Below are 20,864 nucleotides of genomic sequence, written 5' to 3'. Positions count from 1 at the left end.
AAAAATACTATGGCAGATAACTTTCCAGGGCGATTTTTCTTTTCCAAATGGAAGAAGGGCACTAGCGTTTACTGAGTCCCTGTGAACTAGGCACTGTTCTGGTTTTTGAGTGATATCCATTTTATTGAAAAGGAGACTGAGGCTCAGGCAGGCTGAGCCCATGTTCTTCTAGCTTAGAAGATCAGGGATTCTAGAGGTGTGCTAGTATAGGCCTGCACTGGTTCCCAGCTCATCCCAGTCCCACAAAATCAGCCATGGTGGGAGCATTTACACCATGGAAATTGGCAAACACTAAAAATCAGGGCCTTTTTTTTTTTTTAATCAAAATTTCAGAGAAATTTACCAGCAAACTATTTGTTCTAATTCTACTCTTTTCCAAAGTCAGTATATTTTGAAGTCCTCTGACCTCAGCTTCCTCATCCATAAAATAACATTAAAAATGTCTGCTTTGTAGGAAAAAATTATACTTGTTGAGCACATTCTGGTAAGTATGGGGGAACAGTGACTGGAAGGAAACCAAAATGCAAATAACTGATGTGTTACCATGATGGGATTTGAAAGATGAAGTCCCTAAATTTCACCATCTTTAATAATTTCCATCGGTGCTAAATATACTTTATACAAAAATGAAAACATTATATATATGAAACACACACTTTGCAGAAGTGTTATGAGAAATTAGAAGAAATGGAGGTAAACCAGTGCTCTGTAATTGGCAGACGCCAATAATAGAAAAGTGTGAATTCATGATTTTATGACTGAAAACAGAAAAAGAAATATTGCAAATGAATTGCATGTGAAAGTAGGACCCAGGTAAACAGACAGAAAGGGGCAGTCTAAGGAATATTCTAATTCCAAGACTGTACTGATGAACATATCACACAGGAATCAATAATTTTCAAAATTCTAGAATAAGGGATCTATAGCTTTAAATTTTTCTAGTCCTAGGGCAGCGGTAGCCCCTCCGTCTGACAGATACCTCTAGCTGTGGCACCGAGAGAAGACGACTGAGCCTTACTTAGGAAAGTGTGGGCTCCAGCTACTGGATGGTGACCTCAGCCTGCCTGCAACCATTCCATTCACTCCCTCATCCCTGTTCTCTGAGGCCATTCGGGAAAAGTCTTTATCATCATCATGATCAGTTATGATGATAACAGCTGCATTTGCTTCCTATTGTGGCTGTTAGCAAATTGCCACAAACCTAGTGGTATTATGACAGATTTATTATCTTACAGTCCCGGAGGGCAGAAGTCCAAAATAGCTGTCACTAGGATAAAACCAAAGTGTGGGCAGGGCTCTAGGGAGGCTCTAGGGAGAATCATGGCCTTGCCTTTTCCCCGCTTCTAGAGGTGACTGCATTCCTTGACTGGCAGCCTCTTTCTCTGTCTTCAAAGCCAACAGCATTTCATCTCCACATCTCTCTCTGACTCTCTCACTCTCCTGCCCCTCTCTCTCTCTCTCTCTTTTTTTTTTTTCTGAGACGGAGTTTCACTCTTGTTACCCAGGCTGGAGTGCAATGCCGCGATCTCAGCTCACTGCAACTTCCGCCTCCCGGGTTCAGGCAATTCTCCTGCCTCAGCCTCCTGAGTAGCTGGGATTACAGGCGTGTGCCACCATGCCCAGCTAATTTTTTGTATTTTTAGTAGAGATGGGGTTTCACCATGTTGACTAGGATGGTCTCGATCTCTTGACCTTGTGATCCACCTGCCTCGACCTCCCAGTGCTGGGATTACAGGCTTGAGCCACCGAGCCCGGCCCCCTCTCTTTCGTTATGGGAACTTTGTGATTAGATTGGGTTTAAAGATAATCCAGGATCTCCCCAAGCCAAGGTCAGCTGATTAGCAACCTTCATGCCCCTTTGCCATGTAACATTACATATTCACAGTTTCCCCAGATTAGGACGGGGACATCTGTGGGGGTGGAAGACATTATTTCTGTCTACCACAGTGGTTAACATTTCTCGAACACTTATTATGCATCTAGCAGAATTCCAAGCATGTTACTTGTAATATGCATTTAGGCATCACCACAACCCTATGAGTTAGGTACTCAGTTTACAAATGAGGAAAGTGAGGCATACAGAAGAAAAGTAACTTGTCCAAGGTCACACAACTGGGACAAGGAAGGGCTGTGTTATAGATCTAGGCATCTGATCTCAGAGTCCATGCTGTTAGCGACAGTCACTCTTCAGTAATTTAAGGACAGATGTACAGACTGAATTCTACCTAATTTAATCCTCCTCTGATGATCCAGAAGCCCTTTCCAGATGTGACAGTGTCTCAGGTCCATCAACATCAACTGCCATAGGCCACCAGTTGGGTAACTTTGAGTGGGCTGATCAGTGGATTTCAGGGGCTGGGATGCCTGGTGAGCCTTCCTCCTTCCCTGAGGGCTTCTCACAATGGCCACCAGTGTTTCTGAAACCCACCTTCACCAGGACCCATGAGGCACTGCTCTCAGCTTTCTTTTTTTTCTTTACTCCAGACATATTAGCTTCATAGACATTCCTCAAAAATATGGAGACAATCTTTATCTCAGGGCCTTTGAACTTGCTGTCTTCTTACCTGGAATCTCTTCCCAATCTACTCTCAAAGCTCAGCTGTCATTTCAAACAGGTTTCTGCCCAGGGATCCTCTCTAAAGAGGAGCTGGGCAGAGCTATAGACCCACCCTGATGAAGGACCTCCCTCTCTTCCCTCTCCAATCTTAGGTGGGCAGAGGCATTAAAGTTCTCTTCTCCATGCCTTTCCCCTCTCAAGCTGATGAACAAAACGAGGCAGACTGAAGGAGTTGCATCTTGTCTTCACCTTGAAGCTACCTTTGTATGTCCACAAAGAACCCAAAGCAAAAAGCAGGAGAGAGAAGGCAGAGGTTAGTTCATTAGCCACTAGACCCTCAAAAGACAGAAAACATCCCGACTGTGGAATACCTACTGGGTGCTCAATCTTCACACCCTGTGTAGGAGTTATTAATCTTAGCTCCATTTTACAGACAAGAACACTGAGGATTCAAATTAAAAAAAAAAAAAAAAAGAACACTGAGGATTCTAGACATTAAGAAACTGGACCTAAAGCACCCACAGAGGGGCTGTGCAGGACTCAAATGCAAGTCAGCTTGAATAATCCTTCTCTTTTAGGGAAAGGGGACAACTTGGGGTGAAGCAGGAGGGTAGTAAAGCAACTGGCTAACCATGAAAAAGAATGACAGAACTTTTTTCCAAACAAATAATTATTTTGTTTAGAAAGTCACATGGAGACAGTGGGAGACAGAGTGAAGACTCATCTTTCATCCCCAGGAGCTATTTGCCTGTGGATATCCAATTGTTCCAGCACCATTTGTTGAAAAGACTTCTCTTCCTCCATTGAGCTGCCTTGACACCTTTGTCAAGAATCTGTCAACCACACATCTGTGGGTGTATTTCTGGACTCTATTCTGTTCCACTGATCTATTTGTCAATCTTGATGCCAACACCACACTGTTTTGATGAAAGTAGCTTTGTATCAAGTTCTTGAAAGTGAGAACTGAGAGTCCTCCAACTTCATTTTCCTTCTTCAAAGTTGGTTTGGCTAGTCTGGGTTCTTTCCATTTCCATATAAATTTCAGAATCAGATCATCAATGTCTACAAAACAGCATGCTGAGATTTTGATCGTGTTGAGTCTATAGATCAATTTGGAGAGAGCTGACATTTTAACATTTAGTCTTCAGATCCCTTGAACATGGTAGAGCTTTCATTTACGTAGAGATTCTTCAATTTCTCTCAGCAGTGTTTTGAAGTTTTCATTGAACTGGTTTTGCATATCTTGTATCAGAGTTACCCTAAGTAGTTTGTATATTTTATGCTAATGTAAATCGTATTTTAAATTTCAATGTCCTGTTATTTATTTTTTATTTTACTTTAAGTTCTGAGGTACACGTGCAGAACGTGCAGGTTTGTTACATAGGTATACATGTGCCATGGTGGTTTACCACACCTATCAACCCATCATCTAAGTTTTAAGCCCTGCATGCATTAGGTATTTGTCCTAATGTTCTCCTTCACCTTGCCCCCCACCCCCTGACAGGCCCCGGTTTGTGATGTTCCCCTCCCTGTGTCCACATGTTCTCGTTGTTCAGTTCCCACTTATGAGTGAGAAGATGTAGTGTTTGGTTTTTTTTTTTGTCCTGTTATTACCAGCATACAGAAATACAGTCAATTTTTGAATATTGGGCTTAGATCCTGCAACCATGCTAAACTCACTTATTAGTTCTAGTAGCTTTTTTGTGTAGATTTTATAGAATTTTCTACATAGATGGTGCTACCTGCAAACAGTATTCTGCAGGGCTGTGTCCAAGCAGTCTGCACTCTAATAAACTCCATCCTCAGGCTGCTGGAGGAAAATAAAGGGTAATCCAATATGAGGAGGGTCAGGTCCTGCCAGTTATCCTTGGGGCAGCAGACCCATAGATCGAGGTGTTTCACTAAGGCTAATGTTAAAATGGGTCGCTATTCTGTAAGTCCTGGTGGACACCTTCAGCACAAACCACTGCATTATTTATATTCACCATGGTTAAGGAATCCAGAAGGCTGGTGAAGGCAAAAATATCCAGCTGTGGGTTAAAAAAGTGCCCCAAGTCCCTTCTACAAAGCACCATTTTCTCATTCTGACCTCCAACAAGCCTCCTTCCTGGTCTCTAGGCTTCTTATCTTGCCCCCTCCAATCCCATCTCCATTCATCTGGGTTATATAAAAATATAAAGCAGACCATGCTAGGCCTCGCCCTTAGAATAAAATCCCCAAGCTCCTCAGCAGGACTGAGTAGCCCTCTTGAATGCTTTCCTCTCCCACCACCCCACCCCACCTGCTGAGCCCTTTCCAAGCTGTTCTCCCTAGTGGAAACATTTTCCAATGCCCCCCACTCCCCTCTGCTCCCTGCCACCTAGTACCTGGCTAACTTCTCCTAGTCACTGCTTTCAAAGACCTTCCTGACCGTCGCCACTAGTGTGCACTCTCAGGACATCCCAGTATGATCCTGCCTTGCACTCACCATATTCGTCATTAATTTTCCACTAAGGCAGTGCTGGGAGAGCCAGGCCCAGTGACATTTGTGACCTTGACCTCTTACCAATGGCTGCCAAGCAGTAGGTGCTCAGTAATTACTTTGCATGATAGCCTGAGCTTGCCACATGCACAACCATTCAGCCTCCATGTGAATGATCTTACAATATGTCTTGGGTTTTTCTTCCTTTAGCGGGTAGTTCAAACCTTGGCTGTGGGCTAAATCTCCCCAGGGAATTCTCCCCAGACCAGCCATCAGGTGAACTACATAAGGAACCTCTCTTGGGACTCCCCCAACTCAGCCTCCCCACAGGATTTCATCTTGCTCCTGAGCTCACTCCATTCCAATGGAACAGGAAGGAAAAAGAAAACCAGACCAGAGTGGAAAGCATTTTCAAACTTTATTTACAACTGTCACAGTGACAAAAAGTAGTTTGGAAAAAAAAAATGCTAGTTTCTCCCTGAGCCTCAAAAAAGAACAGATAGAAGTTACAGAAGGTTCATCTCACAACAGGCATTTTTACTGAAATACTAGGAATTTTTTCAATACAATCAGTTAGAAATACACACAAATTACTTAAAAAAAAAAAAAAAAAAAAAAAAAAAAAAAAAAGAGGAGGCCAGATAGGAGCTCAGCCACTTGTCCAAGAGCAGCTGGGTCCCCCCAGCAGGCTCCACCACTGAGGGTCCTGACGTTGGCGGTCAGCCTCTGGCCTGCTCAGACTGCAAACGGTCATACAAAGTGGTCTAGGGACCGGCAAAGTAATAAACCACCCCCCAAAACAGACACATACACAAAGTAGATTTGTTACGCAGTTTACAAGCACGTTCCCATCACACAGCAAGACCGGGACAGGTGATTCAGGGTAGCAGATGAGGGAAGACACCGAAACACAGGAATTGAAAAGGCAAGACCCCCGTCCACAAAGGGAGGTGAGGGAATGAGAGTATGGATGAACCACTCTCTGCAGCCAAAACAGAACGAAGCGGGGAGCAAGAGAGAGAAAGCCCCTCTCGGTGCAGGCTGCAGGCCTCTCCCACTTCTGTGAGGAGCTGGAAGAAGTTATTGCCATCAATGTGTGTCACACAGGCAGATGACAGAGGGAGGAAGCAGGGGGTGCGGGCGACCATCGGCTTCCCAGAATGGAATTCCACAGACTGCTGGGACCACAGCACACCCTCGTCCTCCTGCCCCGGCATCCCCAGAGCCACAATGACCTTGAGGTATTAAATACAGCTATATACACAAGTTCAGAACCAAGGGTCAGCCTAGACTGACTGGAGACCTGAGGGGACATGCTGCGTGCCTTGGTTGGCCAAGTTCAGCTCAAGGAAGGCTTTCAGTCCACCTCTGGGCCACACAGTACTGCTCTCGGGCGGACTGAAGCATTTGTCCTGCAACCTACTGCTCCAGACGGCTCTTAGCTACTATAAGAAATGCTAAGTCCAAAGGCCAACTTTCTCATACAACTGGTGCCCTTGCAGGAAGCAGGCAGGTGGTGGGGAGGGATGAGGACTACCACTGAGTAAGGACAGCAGAGGTCCCTTGCTATGCCTCCCTTCTGCTCTTGCCCAGGAACAACATGGGAGAAGCCAGGGATCTCGTGACATCCTTTAGTCTCAAACTTGATCCCAGGCTGCAATGAGATCCTTGCCCCCACCATGCACTAATTCCCAAGAACTATTAGGAATTATTTTTGGCATGGGTATGCCAGCTCTTGGGACCTTCATGAAAGCTCACCTCCCCAACAAGACACAGAAAAAGCCAGGTCTGCTCTCCACTCGGCACCCACAAGAAAAACAGACCAAGATCCCCCATGGGCATGAATATGGCAGCTGGGCAGCATGGCAGAAATCCACAGCTGAGCTGGGGACCTATGCGTCCATGGCTGCTGTGGCTGGGGCAGGGAAGGTGGCGGTGAGGAGAAGGAAGGGCCAGCCAGGGAGAGCACCCCACTCCATCTTGGGAGGGCAGCAGCTGAGGGAGAGACCTTCATACCAAGTGTCCACCCTGGGGTGTCCAACAAGGGCAAGAAGTGCTCTCACTACTCCTAAAAGTGCTGGGAAGCAACATGGCTAAATCAGGGAGAAAAGCTGAAAAGCACTGCCTATTAGGAACCGATCACCTTGGCTTTGTGAGCCTACCACAGCTGGGAGAACAGAGGCCATGGAGAAGGGTGGGGTGACCTTTCTTTCCTGCACATCACCTCCAGCTGGCTTTGCAACAGCCAATTGCTCCTGCTCTCCTTTCCTCTCCTCCCTGTCATAGACCAACACACCTGAAATGAAAGCAAAGGGTGGGCTGGGTGAAACCGGAGAGAGAGATGAAGACTTTGTTTTCTGATGCTCTGGCAGCCAGCGTGAATGTTTGCTGAGTGCATCCTGGCCGCAGTTCTCTGCTCAATGTTTTCTTAAAAACATGTGTTTTTTTCTTTCACCACAGGTTTGTTTTCTTACCCCAAATGTTCCTTGCTTGCGCTTTGCACATGCCCCACCTTCCACCCCCCCCCCCTCCCCAAGACCCACTGGAATCCCACCACTGCCTCTAACTGGGCTGCCTGAGTTCAGATAATGATCTCAAAAACAGCACTCGCTCCCCCCACACCCAACCCCCTGGCTCTAAGCTGCTTCCTTTCTAGAAGGCCTTGCAAATTGTCAGAGGGCTCCACTGCTCGGCAAATTTCAAAATAAAAGATAAGACAAGAAAAGAAAACCAACTCGGTGATTTGCAGGTGCAAAACGGAAGCCTCGTTTGACATTTTCAGAACGACTGTGGCTCACTCTCTTCTTCCATCATGATGGGAAAAACAGTTCAGGAACAGATGCTGGCTGGTATGACCCATGGGAGCCCACAGGGACTCTACTGCTCTTTATTTTCTTTCTCTGTCTCCTCGCAGTTGTCTTGCTCATCCTCCTGGACCAAGAACTCCTCTGGGGGCCACCGGAGCTCCCCGCTCTCCACCTCCCCTTCTGTGGGCTCCACCACTATGGAAGGCAGGCGGTCCTTCAGTTTGCAGCAGCGGTCAAAGTCTGAAGGATCTGGAAAGATCTGAAAGAAAAGCAGAGCAGGTGCCTGGTCATGTACATATTTGTAAAGAGAAATTTCATTCCTTCTTTGCACATCCGTGTGGCATACTGGGTGTGTGCCATAGGCCAGGGACTACGCTTTGCCCTTGGGAGGCTGTGGAGCCGAAGATGGGAGCCACGGGAGAAAATGCTAGGGCAACATAGGAAATTGTCCCTCAGTCAGGCTTCGACTCTAATCCTGGAGCTGAAAGTTTTGGGACAGTGCCACCGAGTCTAAAGGCCGATGACTGTATTTCATTTTCAGATAAAATAATCCCAAATCATGTTATCCACAGTAAGTCTGATCTTTCTCTGCAGCAAGTAATTTACGCCAGCAGTGCAAAGAATACAACAGGTGCCACAACATTAAGTACCTCCCGGAATAATTATCGGCATTAAGCGAGCAGGCTGCCAGGTGCAATACATCTATAACTTCCAACCCACACAGTCACGCTGAAAAACAGGTGTTGCTAATGCTAGCCCAAAGAATCTCAGGCTTGGGAGAGTAGGTGGTCCAAGGCCAGACAGCCTAGAAATGAGTGAGGGATGGGATGAGATTTTAAAACTGCGTCTGTTCAGTTCTCCTGCCCCAGCATTAGCCTGTCCCTCAAGTAGATGGTCCTGATCCCATTGCAACTGTAAGGTCAAAGCCAAATCCTGATGAAAAGCATGGACCCCAGTCACAGGCAGGCTGGGAACAAAATCCAAGGATCCCTTCTTTTTCACTTGCGCCCTGGCTTCTTGCCAGCTCTACACCTGAAGGCGTCTCCTTCTCCTTCCAGAGTCCCGGCAACCAGGCTTTGTTTTTTTAATGCCTACCCTGTGAACTGCCCTGAGCTGGCAGAAACCCCAAATCCAGCTATAAAATCAAGGACCAAATCTGGCTCTGTGGATTCCCTTTGCACACATTGCCCTGTGACTACAGCTGACCCAATTCTTTGCCCAGCAGCTTAAGTATTTAATCCACTGGGCTGCTGGTTCCTGCCATTCACAGCCCTCAGTCGGACACACCCCAGAGTCGGAGAGAGGAGGCTCTGTCTGGGATGCTGGGCTCACGGAATCAGGCACTTGCCACCTTCACCGCCATCTCTTCCCACCTCTCCATTTGTTAGATGAGTAAACCAAGGCCCCAGAGGGGTCAGGAGAGCCGCTCGACGTCACACAGCTTGTTCATGGCACAAGAAAGGAAAGCAAAACCTTGAGTGGGTAGGGACATATTTGAAGAGATCTGGGGGAAACAGACCCATGGCAGCAGACAGGAATCTTCCGTGACCAGGACATGGAAGGCTCTTTTGCAAACTCAGGCCTCCCCAACTTCCGTGGTGCTCTGACAGTGCCGGGTCTTACTGCCACCCAAGCCCAAGCAGTGCCCCAGCCAAGTCACACTCTCACCACATCACAGACCACGTGGGGCTTTCAGGAATCACAGGCCTCGATGAAGCCTCCCCAATCCCTGCAGACGAGTGATTATTAACCATTTATCCAATAAAGGCCTATTGCTGGGGATTAAGCCTTAAGCCAGCTGCACAACCAGGCATCATTAAAGACTTAACGAGGCTCATAAAAGGTATCATAATGGCAGCCAGGAGGAAAACAAGCATAGGGAGGGGCTGGGCCAGTGTGGGTCATGGAGGCATGGGGACATGGACCTCGACTCGGCTATGTCCTCCTGACCAGGCCGGCCCAGAAGTCCTGCCCTCAGACTGTCCTGTGCCTGGATGGGCATGTGCTGAGTGAGGCATGGCCAAATGGGCTTTTTAGACACTTTTTCATTTCTTGGGTGGAGCCAGAGCCCCCCATGGGCTGTGGGGACACAAGGCGCCCTCCAAGCATGAGCTTTCAGGCTCCTCCATTGGGGTCCCTCTCACCCACTCCCACACTACAGGTCACAAAGCTCTTTCAGATGTCACCTTGTTCAGGGCTCACTGCCACCCCATGAACAGTAAGACCTGGGACTCTGCGGGTCACATGGCAGAGCCAGGATTCAAACCTGTATCTGCTGTTTTCAATGCCCCTGCCTTCTGGAAAATGGATTAGGCTGCTGCTGGGTCTCCACCCCGTTTCACAGATGGAAAACTGAGCAGGGAGGGAGAGCCAAACTCTGGGCCTTGACTGCTCAGGAGCTGTGGGGGCCCCAATCCAGTAGGTGAGCTTCCCAGTTCCGATGCTTGTTCTAAACCTTCAGGATCCAAGATAGAGCTGCGAGCTCTCAAGAGGAGAGGGGCACCTGTCCCATGCAGAGCCTGGCCCTGCCTACACCCTCTGATCTCACTGCCAGGATTATGCTGACCTGTGTCAGGACCACATTGCCCAGGCTGGGAGAGGGAAAATCCAATTCTAACCATGATGACCTAAGCCAAGGAAAAGCAAAAGGGATGACAAGCAGGGCAGGACCAGCAAAAGGAGGAGGGGGAGGAGGAGAAGGAGGAAGAGAGGAGGAAGAAAAGGAGGAGAGGGGTGAGAAGCATTAGATTTCATTTCAAGGTAGGAACAGGTCTTTCATTAAAATAAGGAGAAAAATCTCAATAACAATGATGATGATGAATGAAATTTTTTGCTGAGCAGAATCTCAAACCTCACCCTAATTCTAGTTCCCCCCAGCCAGTTTTTCTTTTCTTGGTTTCAGTTGCCCACAGTCAACCGCAGTCCCAAGGTAGGTAGGTACAGGACAGTAAGATATTGTGAGAGGGAGACAGATAGAGACCACATTCACATGGCTTTGGTTGTAGTATGCTGTTATCATTGTTCTATTTTACTGTTAGCTATCCTTGTTAATCTCACATTGAGTCTAATGTATAAATTAACCTTTATCACAGGTATGGATATAAAGGATAAAACGTAGCATATGTGGGTTTGGAATTATCTGTGGTTTCAGGCATCCACTGTGGGTCTTGGAATGTATCCCCCAGAGATAACGGGGACTACTGTAACCCTGTTTTATGGATGAGAAACCGGAAGCACAGAGAGGGTGAATGACTTGCTCAAAGCCACGCACCTGGGAAGCGGCTGAACTGGGATCCAAACCCAGATCTACAGGACTTCAAACGCCATGGGTTAAGCCACACAACCACCACCGCAAAGCTCTGGTCAAGGCCTCTCAACCCCAAATGCCTCAGTTTCTCCTTTTGAGAAGTGAGTGACCTTCTTGTCTCACTAGATGGGTACAAGTTCTTGGCAAACATAAAGATGATAAAATACTTCGAGGAAATAAGTGAAATTCAATCTATAATTGTCCTCTTTGAAGCGGTTTCAACAGAATTACAGTAAGCATCCAATCTCCAAGCAAGAGCCAGTCATACAAACACAGTAATTAAAATAATTCCAAACAGTGCCGTTTGTACCGAGAGCTGCACAATTAAGTCTTTTGTGTCCTTAGAAGTCTGAGAATTGAACTTCTGATAGTGCTCAGTTACCAGAGAACTTTGCTCCCTGAATTGCTCCAAGCAAGCACTGCTTAAAAAAAATTTTTTTTTACAAAGTCTGTTAATTGAATTTTTAAAAATTACTATAATAATCAAACCCTTCCATCAGAGACCTTGTTTTATTATCAGGTTATACCCATTTGGGCCTCAAAATTGTTGCTCTCTCCAAACACAAAAAGTTCCCAGAACCAACAGCTTCTGGTTTCCTCACAGACAGACAGAAAGCCTTGCAAAGTGCTGCTGAGTAATTTGCCAGGACAATCTTATCTCTGACAGCTGCTTCAGAGGCTGACCCCAAGGAGGTCAACATTTTTCCACTAAGTCATGCTTTTTAATCATCTAGGCAGCAGAAAAATGAGAGGTTGCAACTGCAATTTGATGGGGTGGGGAAGGCAGTGGAAAAAAGGACTTGAGTCAGACTTGCCAAGCACGTGACAGGTAGGGTTGAGGCAGCAGGCCAGCCCAGCATGCTGTCTGCCTGCAGGAACTGGCAGGGAGCAAGGAACTGCCCCTGTTCCCGAAAGAAACTGCTTCTAGTTAAACCTCTTACCCCAAAGTGCTCCTTCTCTCTGTACTACAGAAAGAAAAATACAAACAAAAATCATTTTCCCTTCTCTCTGTGGCTCTCAGAGGCATTTCCCATCCTCAGCCCAGGGTAGGGCAGGTTTGGACGCATCCACCCCCAGTTGTGATTCTCCCAGCCCTGCACCTTCCTCCCTCTTCCAGCCCTGGACTCCACATCCAGCTGCCACGTTGGACTGTCAAAGCTGATGGCTGAAATGAATCGAATGGATACCAAGTGTATTAGTCCATTCTCACACTGCTACGAAGAATCCCCAAGACTGGGTATTTTTATAAGGGAAAGAGGTTTCATTCACTCACAGTTCCACATGGCTAGGAAGGCCTCAGGAAACTTACCATCATGGCAGAAGGGGAAGCAAACACATCCTTCTTCACAAGGTGGCAGGAGAGAGAAGTGGTGAAGTTATAAAAACCATCAGATCTCAAGAGATCTTACTATCATGACAACAGCATAGGGGTAACCACCCCCCATGAGTCAATTACCTCCTGCTAGGTCTCTCCCACGACATGAGGGGATTATGGGAACTACAATTCAAGATGAGATTTGGGTGGGGACACAGCCAAACCACATCACCAAGTTCCATCCTTTGCAAATGGAATGAAGCCTTGACGTTCACACACACCATGAACCTCTGAGGTCTTGCATGCCCCACAGTATAGAAGAGCAAGCACCATTCCTTGTCTCCACAAGCTCACCCTCAGGCCCAGGATTCTCTGCTCCAGCAGCTGCTGTTGTTGGTGGGTCAAATGCCCTGGGCTTCCCTGGAACCTCCGGCTGCCTTTGTCATCCTCATACTAAATCAAAGGCAGAGACACTCGCCAGATGGGGCCATTTAAAGTTACATTAAATTGATGTTTATATTATCTCACATATAAATTTATATTAATAAAAATAAAATAAAATAAAATTTTAGTCATCTTTCTTACTTTTTATTATCAATAGTATCTTTTTTTTTTTTTGAGATAGGGTCTTGCTTCATCACCCAGACTGGAGTGCAGTGGCACAATATTGGCTCATTGCAGCCCTAACCTTCCAGGCACAGGCCATCCTCCCACCTCAGCCTCCCAAAGTGCTGGGATTACAGGCATGAGCCACTGTACCTGGCCATGGTGATGGTGAATTTTACAGGGGACACCTCTTCAGAGGCATCCTTTGTCTGGTGGCCTCCAGTCCCAACAGGCCCTAGCATTTTGGGAACTCAAGTGAATTCACTTGAAAGGTCCAGAGAGCTTCAAGACTTTGTAGGAGGAAGCGATGGTCTATAAGATACTGGAATTTCTGATGGTCAGTGCTGTTCAATAGAACGTTCTGCATAAGGAAATGTTCTCTATCTGTGCTGCTCAATACAGTAGCCACATGTGACTATGGAGCACACGAAAGGTTGCTAAAGTTGGCCAGGCCTGGGTGGTTCAGGCCTGCAATCCTAGCACTTAGGGAGGCTGAGGTGGGAGGATCGCCTGAGCCTGGAAGGTTAAGGCTGCAATGAGCCAAGACTGTGCTCCTGCACTTCAGCCTGGGTGACAAAGAAAGGCTCTATCTCAAAAAAAAAAAAAAAAAATCCTGCTGATAAAAAATAAGAAAAGTGGCTAAAATTTTATATTTTATTATTTATATTAATATAAATCTATATGTGATGCAACATAAACATCAATTTAATGTAACTTTAAATGGCCCTGTGTGGCGAGTGGCTGCCCTGTTGGAGAGAGAATTTAGTATGGAGGTTCCAGGGAAGCCCACGTGTTTGTTTGACTGACCAACAGTGGTGGCTGCTGGAGCAGGGAATCCTGGGCCTGAGGGTGAGCTTGAATTGGTCAGCAGGCTTCTTGCTTAGGCGTAAAAGTTGCCAGTGAGCCAGTTCCCATTTCACCCATGGAGGGGAACCGAAAGACAACACCAGGGCTTCAAAGGCCCCAAATTTGGGGACCTGGCTATCAACTGTCTGCCTCCACGCCAGGTGACCTAAACCTGGCTACCCGGGGTAGAGAGAGGAGAGAGATGCCTGGCACCTAGCATGGAAAATGTGAGCGATTCTGGTTGGAGCCGCCCTCCCCGGTGAGTGAGCATCTCTCAGACACCATCTCTGACAAACAACCCGAGCTGGCCACAGAGAGGCGGAGGGCTGCACAAAGAGCCGGGAGATGCTAATAGGGAAAGCGGACACCAGTAAGTGGAGGAGATGAAAGGTGGTTAACAGGACACAAAGGGCTAATTACCAGCTCTGCAAGCTGAGACCTCAGGAGCCTGGACATCTTGCTCTTCTTTGCAAGGCTGGAAAGCGGAAAGAGGAGGGCCGGGATGGAGAGGGAGGGCAGAGAACCTTAGATACGTAACCAGGCTAGCTCCCTAAGGCACTATGGATAAAACCACACAGTAAGCCTCTACCCTCTCTTGTTGCAGAGGTAAGAAAAATCAGCCCAAACCCGCTCGGGAAAATTGCTCTTCCCACAGGCAGACCACAGAGTCCGAAGGATCTGGCTTTTCCCTTGCCTCCATCTCTTATTATCTCTATGACCCTGGTCACGTCATTTTATCGCCTCTGAGCCTCAGCTGCCTCCTGAGTAAAACAAGGAAATCATTTCCGCTTCACAGTATGGTTGGCATGGTCACGGTGCTGTGCCTTGAGAGCTAGCACAGTGTCTGACAATCTCATGGAAGCAGTGGCACATTCTCCTCTGCTCCTCCTCTACACTTTGGATCAATGCAAATGCTGACCTTGCAGGCTTTGGAGAGAATCAAATACAGGTATGTGTGAACATGCCCTGTAAACTCAAACTTCCTAACGATGGTTCTTCTTTTTTTTTTCTTTGAGATGGAGTTTCGCTCTTGTTGCGAGGCTGAGGCTGGGGTGCAATGGCGCAATCTCAGCTCACTGCAACCTCCACCTTCCAGGTTCAAGCAATTCTCCTCCCTCAGCCTCCTGAGTAGCTGGGATTACAAGCATGTACCACCACACCTGGCTAATTTTGTATTTTTAGTAGAGGCGGGGTTTCTCCATGTTGGTCAGGCTGGTCTCAAACTCCTGAGCTCAGGTGATCCGTCCACCTCGGCTTCCTAATGATGGTTCCTACTAGGTAAAGCTGGAGCCCCTCAGGGGCATTTAGAGTGAGGAATCAAGGGGTCAACAATTGTAGCTTGGGACAGAAGCAAATACACAGCACTCCTGGGCTTGTGCCCACAAATCCTAGGGCAAGTTCTTTGGGAAAACGGCTGCAACTTCATCACTTCCCTCCCCGTGCCTCTGTTTCCCCTAGGGCACAGGGTAGGCCCACTGGAATGAAAACCATGTCACCACCCCACCCTCCACCAGAGGCCTTCCTAGTACGTATCTCCTCCTTCCTACTCCGCATCTCCTCCTTCCTACTCCAGGGGCCTGCTCCTCTGCTTCTGGATTTCTTCTGTCTCCTGGAGAACAACAATGAATTGCCTTGTATGTTTCTTCCTTCCTAGGAGGGGCTGGCTTATAACAATGAGCAGATTTCTACCAGCATCCCGCTCTGCCAAAGGATGAATGGACAAGCCGCAACTAATTCAAATAAAAAGCACACCTGTTCTTTGCCCCCTAACAATGTGTGAAGGCAAGAAATTCAGTCTTTGAAATACTTGCCTCCTGCTATTTTATTATCATCATTATTATTGTTTGCATTTTACTGGCTTTTCCAAGTGAAATGTGGCTATTAAGAACAGAAAGAATTGTAGCAAATGGGCAGCAGAGCTACTGACTAGACACAGGGAAGGAGGAATATTCTCCAGTCTCTACTCAGACTTATCCACTCACTGTCCATCTTTAAGACTCACCTTCCTTAAATTTCCCCTGAACTGGGGTTACAGAACCTCCACCTCACTCTATTCTGCCTTGCCCTGGTGCCTCTAATCCTATAGAGGACTTAAGGAAAGATTTGGGGCTTATAACAACTGCTGGACCTCCTTCCTTTGGATCAAAGATGCTTAAGCCTCCAGCCTTGAAACTTGAAAGAAAAGGAAATCCTTTGGATAAACACCATCTTTCATAAACATCTCTCAAACACACACCCATCCTGTGAATCAGGAGTTCCAAATTCTAATTAATTGGCACTAATTTCTACTGATAACTCTGGGGCCAGTGGAATGAGGGGACTTTTGGAATGTGAGAGAATTTTTTCAAACTTCTCTGGGACAGTGAAAAAAGACTTGTGCAGTTATCGGGCACAGATGACTTCAAATATTCACGTCTTATTGACTGTATCATCATTATCTTCTGGAAAGATGACTGGCCCCCGGTCACCTCCAAGCCTCTGTGGGTGGCACATCCCTCCCTCTGTAATCCCTCCCTGGTACTACCCAAATGTCCCATGGTCACATCTTCTCTTTCAGCTGCAATTTCTAACCATTCACTCATTCTTTGTTTTGGTCTGGAACTCCCGACCTCAGGTGATCCGCCCGCCTTGGCCTCCAAAGTGCTTGGATTCCACACCGGGCTTCATTCTTTGTTTTGGAAACACAAATCTTGAATATTTAGCCTGGTCCTGCTGCCTTCCTTCCCTTTCTTGTCTGGGTTCCCTTCCGAACCCCCACCCATGTAGCTTCCAAAAACATCCCTGCATGGAAATAAATCTCTAAGGCCTTCCTTGCAGTCTTGCCCCATGGCCTTCGCTCCACTTGATTCCGTCTCTATCCATTCTTCAGTGCACTACCAGGACAACTCACTTTGTGCTCCCCTACTCAAATTTTTTTTTGCCCCAAATAAAGTCTTGCTTGATAGTAGCTCTCATAAAAGAAACTGGGAGATTTTAGTTGATCACAACTGCAGCATTGAGGCTACCAAAGGAAGCAAGTAGGGCTATACTTCTAGAGGTATATACCTTTCAATGAAGCCATCTACACTAACAGAGGAGCTGATGGCCCTGCTACCCTCTTATCAGACATATTCTATTTAGCCTAGGGCAACCATTCTCCAAGCTCAGTTGCCAAGATCCTTTAGGGCAGGCACCATCCACAGAGGTAAAATATTCCCATAGTATTACTAAGATGTTTGCCTTTTCCATGGTGTTAACACTTGCACTAAGGGTATAGAAAGCAATAGTGGATGAAACTGCTGGCACCTTAGCAAGAATAAACATGGTGGCAGCAAACCATACTTGCTGTCATCAATTGTTTGCCAGCTTACCCTTACAAATAAAATAAAAGCAAGCAAATGAAAAAACTCAATGCCTTTGATGAAGCAGTAAAAAGTAATTTATATTAAATATTGACTCAACTACACGTTACTTATATATGTGGCACAGTGAAATGGACAGTCAGCCTACAACATTTCTGCTGCTGATGGAAAATAGTTGTCTTGAGGAAAGCAGTCATGTGATGGAGTTACCAGCTGAACTAGCCACTCGTGCCATGGAGCACCATTCTTACTTGAAAGAATGACTGACCAACCAATTGTAGTTATTCCATCTTGGGTTTTCAGCAGGCATTTTCTCAGAAAATAGACAAAGTGACAAAGTGAGCCTGTCACTTCGAGGAAAATGACTGACAATATTTGTCACCAATGATAAAAAGAGAGCTTTCCAGTGAAAATTAGAATTTTGGAAAAGTTGTATCAGCCACCATGAGCTTGACAGCTTCCTAATGCTTGAGATCAGTGGAGACATTAAGAAATGTGATTTAATGATATTGTGTAAGGAAATGTGTCAACATTTTGAAGACCCATGTAACTCAGTGAACCTATTGATAAGGTCATTGATAAGATTTCAGATATCACAATGCCACTAACATTTAAGAAATTACCACTTGTTGGCTGGGCACAGTGTTTCATGTCTATAATTCTGGCAATTTGGGAGGCTGAGGTGGGAGAACTGCTTGAGGCCAGGATTTCAAGACAAGCCTGGTCAACATAGTGAGACCCCAGCTCTGTAACTATAAACAAAATAGCTAGACATGGTAGCATATGTCTATAGTCCTAGCCACTTGGGGAGGCTGAGGCAGGAGGATCACTTGAGCCCAGGAGTTGGAGGCTGTAGTGAGCTATGACCATGCCACTGCACTCTAGCCTGGGTGACAGAGAAAGACCCTGTCTCTAAAAAAAGAAGATGAAGAAAGAAAGGAAGAAGAAAAGAAAGGAAGAAAAAAGAAAGAAAGAAAGAAAAAGAAAAACTACCACTTGTTGAGATTTAGTGAAATACCAAAGAAACAAATCTGCATAGGCTAGATGACCTTCACTCACTTCAAATAACACATACTGCAACAGATTGACTGGAGACGCACATGAGAGTCTAGCCTAGTCTTCTATTAAACTACAAACATGTAAGACATGCAAACATGTAAAACAATGCCCGTCTCCTCACTAAACATTTTGCTTTGAAAAATGTATTTTTTATTAAAAACTGTTATTACATTAACATGTAACAGTTTTGTTATTCTACATGACTTAATAAGTAAAAATTTATAAAATTCTGTTTTAATTTCTGAAACAGTCAACATCAAAAGACATGATCTGCATAAACAAAAGCTCTTTGGGTCATCCTAAATAACTTTTAAGAGTGTAAAAAGGACCAAGACTAAAAGGTTTGAGAATAGATGGCCTGGAGAAATAATCCTCTCAGTAAGATGGCTATGGGTCAGGTACAGTGGCTCATGCCTATAATCTCAGCACTTTAGGAGGCTGAGGAGGGTGGATCACTTAAGGTCAAGAGTTTGAGACCAGCCTGGCCAACATGGCAAAACCAGGTCTCTACTAAAAATACAAAAATTAGCCAGGTGTGGTGATGCACGCCTGTAATTCTAGCTACTCGGGAGGCTGAGACACAAGAATCCCTTGAACCCTGGAGGCAGAGGTTGCAGTGAGCTGAGATTGTACCACTGCACTCCAGCCTGGGTGACAGAGATTCTGTCTCAAAAAAAAGAGAAGATTATGTAAATCAAGGTTGAAAAACAACATATTTTAAAACTGGTAAAGATTTGAGGGGAACATAAAAGGTGTCTTCTAATATCTGAAAGGCTGAAATGTAGGAAAAGAGTAGGTTTGTTTGTTTTTCTTTTAAACTCCAGTGGGCACATCCAGGATCAGGATGGAGGATTTCACGTCATTACTCAACTTTTAAAGAACACAGTAAGGATTAGCTCTCTCACATATAGACATGGAAATCAGGCCCAAACAGGTGATGTGAGTTGCCTGAGATGACACAGATAGCAGCAAAGCCAAGATTAGAAACCAGTTATCCTGATTCTTAGTCTGTAATCCCTGTGCTGAGAGGTTCTGGGCTCTGTGTCACAGTGTCCAAAGAATACCTGGGTGACCCAATGTCAGGCTACTATAGAGGACATTCCTCATCAAGGTGATAGGACCAATCTCAAAGCCGTCTTCCCCTCTGAGGAGCTACAGTGTCACTGCTTTGATTCTAAAGAAAGTGTACATGTCCATGGTTTCCGAACTTTCAGTGTAGCCCCCAACAGAATTCAGAACAACTCTGTCTCCTTTCACACGTTCTAAAACCCCTGATCTATTATAAATATTAACATTTTCAAATAAAACGTACATGTCACTCTTAAATGTACTCAATGGATTACAAGTATCATAAGAATTTGACAGCAACCATAACCTATTAAAAAACTCAAGAACAAACTCTTAATTCAAATCTTGTATTATTACTTTTTCTATGTAAAACTGTATTTCCATTCTACTTCCCCACTGAATTTTTTGTTAATGTAATATATTTTCATGCTTGAAAGTTTTCAGTCATTAGCTTTTCATACTTCTCTACAATAAAAAAAATATTTATGCATATAAATTGACATTTTAAAAATGTTCTATGACCTTAAGGCTTTGTTAATTTACAAATTCTGGACGGCTTATTGCAGCTATTAGTACATAACTGATCAATGGGCATATCACAAATAATTACTAAACAAAAAGGTAAATTTTGATTGAGGTTTCTTTTTTTTTTTTTTTAAGACAGGATCTCACCTTTGTCCAGGCTGGAGTGCAGTGGTACAATCTCGGCTCACTGCAGCCTCCACTTCCCTGACTCAAGCGATCCTCCCACCTCAGCCCCTCAAGTAGCTGGGATTACAGGTGCATGCCACCACACCTAATTTTTTTTTTTTTTTTTTTTTTTTTTTGTAGAGATAGGTTTTCCCTATGTTGCCCAGACTGGTCTTGAACTCCTGAGCTCAAGCAATCCACCCACCTCAGCCTCTCAAAGTGCTGGGATTACAGGTGTGAGCCATGTGTCCAGCCTTATGAAGGCTTCTTACTGTGATAGACAGATTGATTTGTGATAGGTTCTCCTCTTGCAACGAGGGAGAAGGGCAGTTTTAAAGCAAGAAAAGGAAACAGGTGAAGCTAGTCTTCAGAAAATGCAATTTGCAAAAAGCAAGAGAAGGCTTAAGATATGGAATGGATTTCCTGAAAACCCTCCCTCCTGTCATGTCCTTGGGAAAGTATCTGTGAACCCCAGGAGCAACTGAGGCAGGAGAATCGCTTGAACCCAGGGGGCAGAGGTTGCAGTGAGCTGAGATCATGCCACTACATTCAAGCCAGGTAGTATATACATAGAAACATTATTAAGAAATAATTTGGCATAAAAATCTCTAATACTCAACTGCCAATGAAAACAGCCAAGAAGGTTCCTGATGCTTCAATAGCCATATCCGCGGGGCACATGACCAAAGAGATACAGATTTTAGGGGATCCTAAAAGGATTGTGCTGTGGAATTTCATGCTCATGTGAGCTGCTATTTGTCCGCTTCATGATATTGTTATGTCCACACACGTTTTAATTTTCCTTCA

General features: G+C 45.5%; 1 protein-coding gene across 1 annotated transcript in view; it reads right to left on the bottom strand.

The window, feature by feature from the left end:
• Positions 1-5,417: 5,417 nt before the first annotated feature.
• LBH (LBH regulator of Wnt signaling pathway) overlaps positions 5,418-20,864 on the bottom strand; it is a 28,243-nt gene continuing 12,796 nt past the window's right edge. Inside the window, exon 3 of the mRNA XM_002757883.6 lies at positions 5,418-8,084. Coding sequence (XP_002757929.1) covers positions 7,896-8,084 — 189 coding nt within the window. The 3' untranslated portion in view covers positions 5,418-7,895. The remainder of the gene's footprint in view (positions 8,085-20,864) is intronic.

Source organism: Callithrix jacchus, chromosome 14 (genome assembly GCF_049354715.1).
Source record: "Callithrix jacchus isolate 240 chromosome 14, calJac240_pri, whole genome shotgun sequence".
Lineage (NCBI taxonomy): Eukaryota > Metazoa > Chordata > Mammalia > Primates > Cebidae > Callithrix > Callithrix jacchus.
Note: the sequence above shows the minus strand (reverse complement) of the source record. Positions and strands in the feature narration are given on the sequence as shown.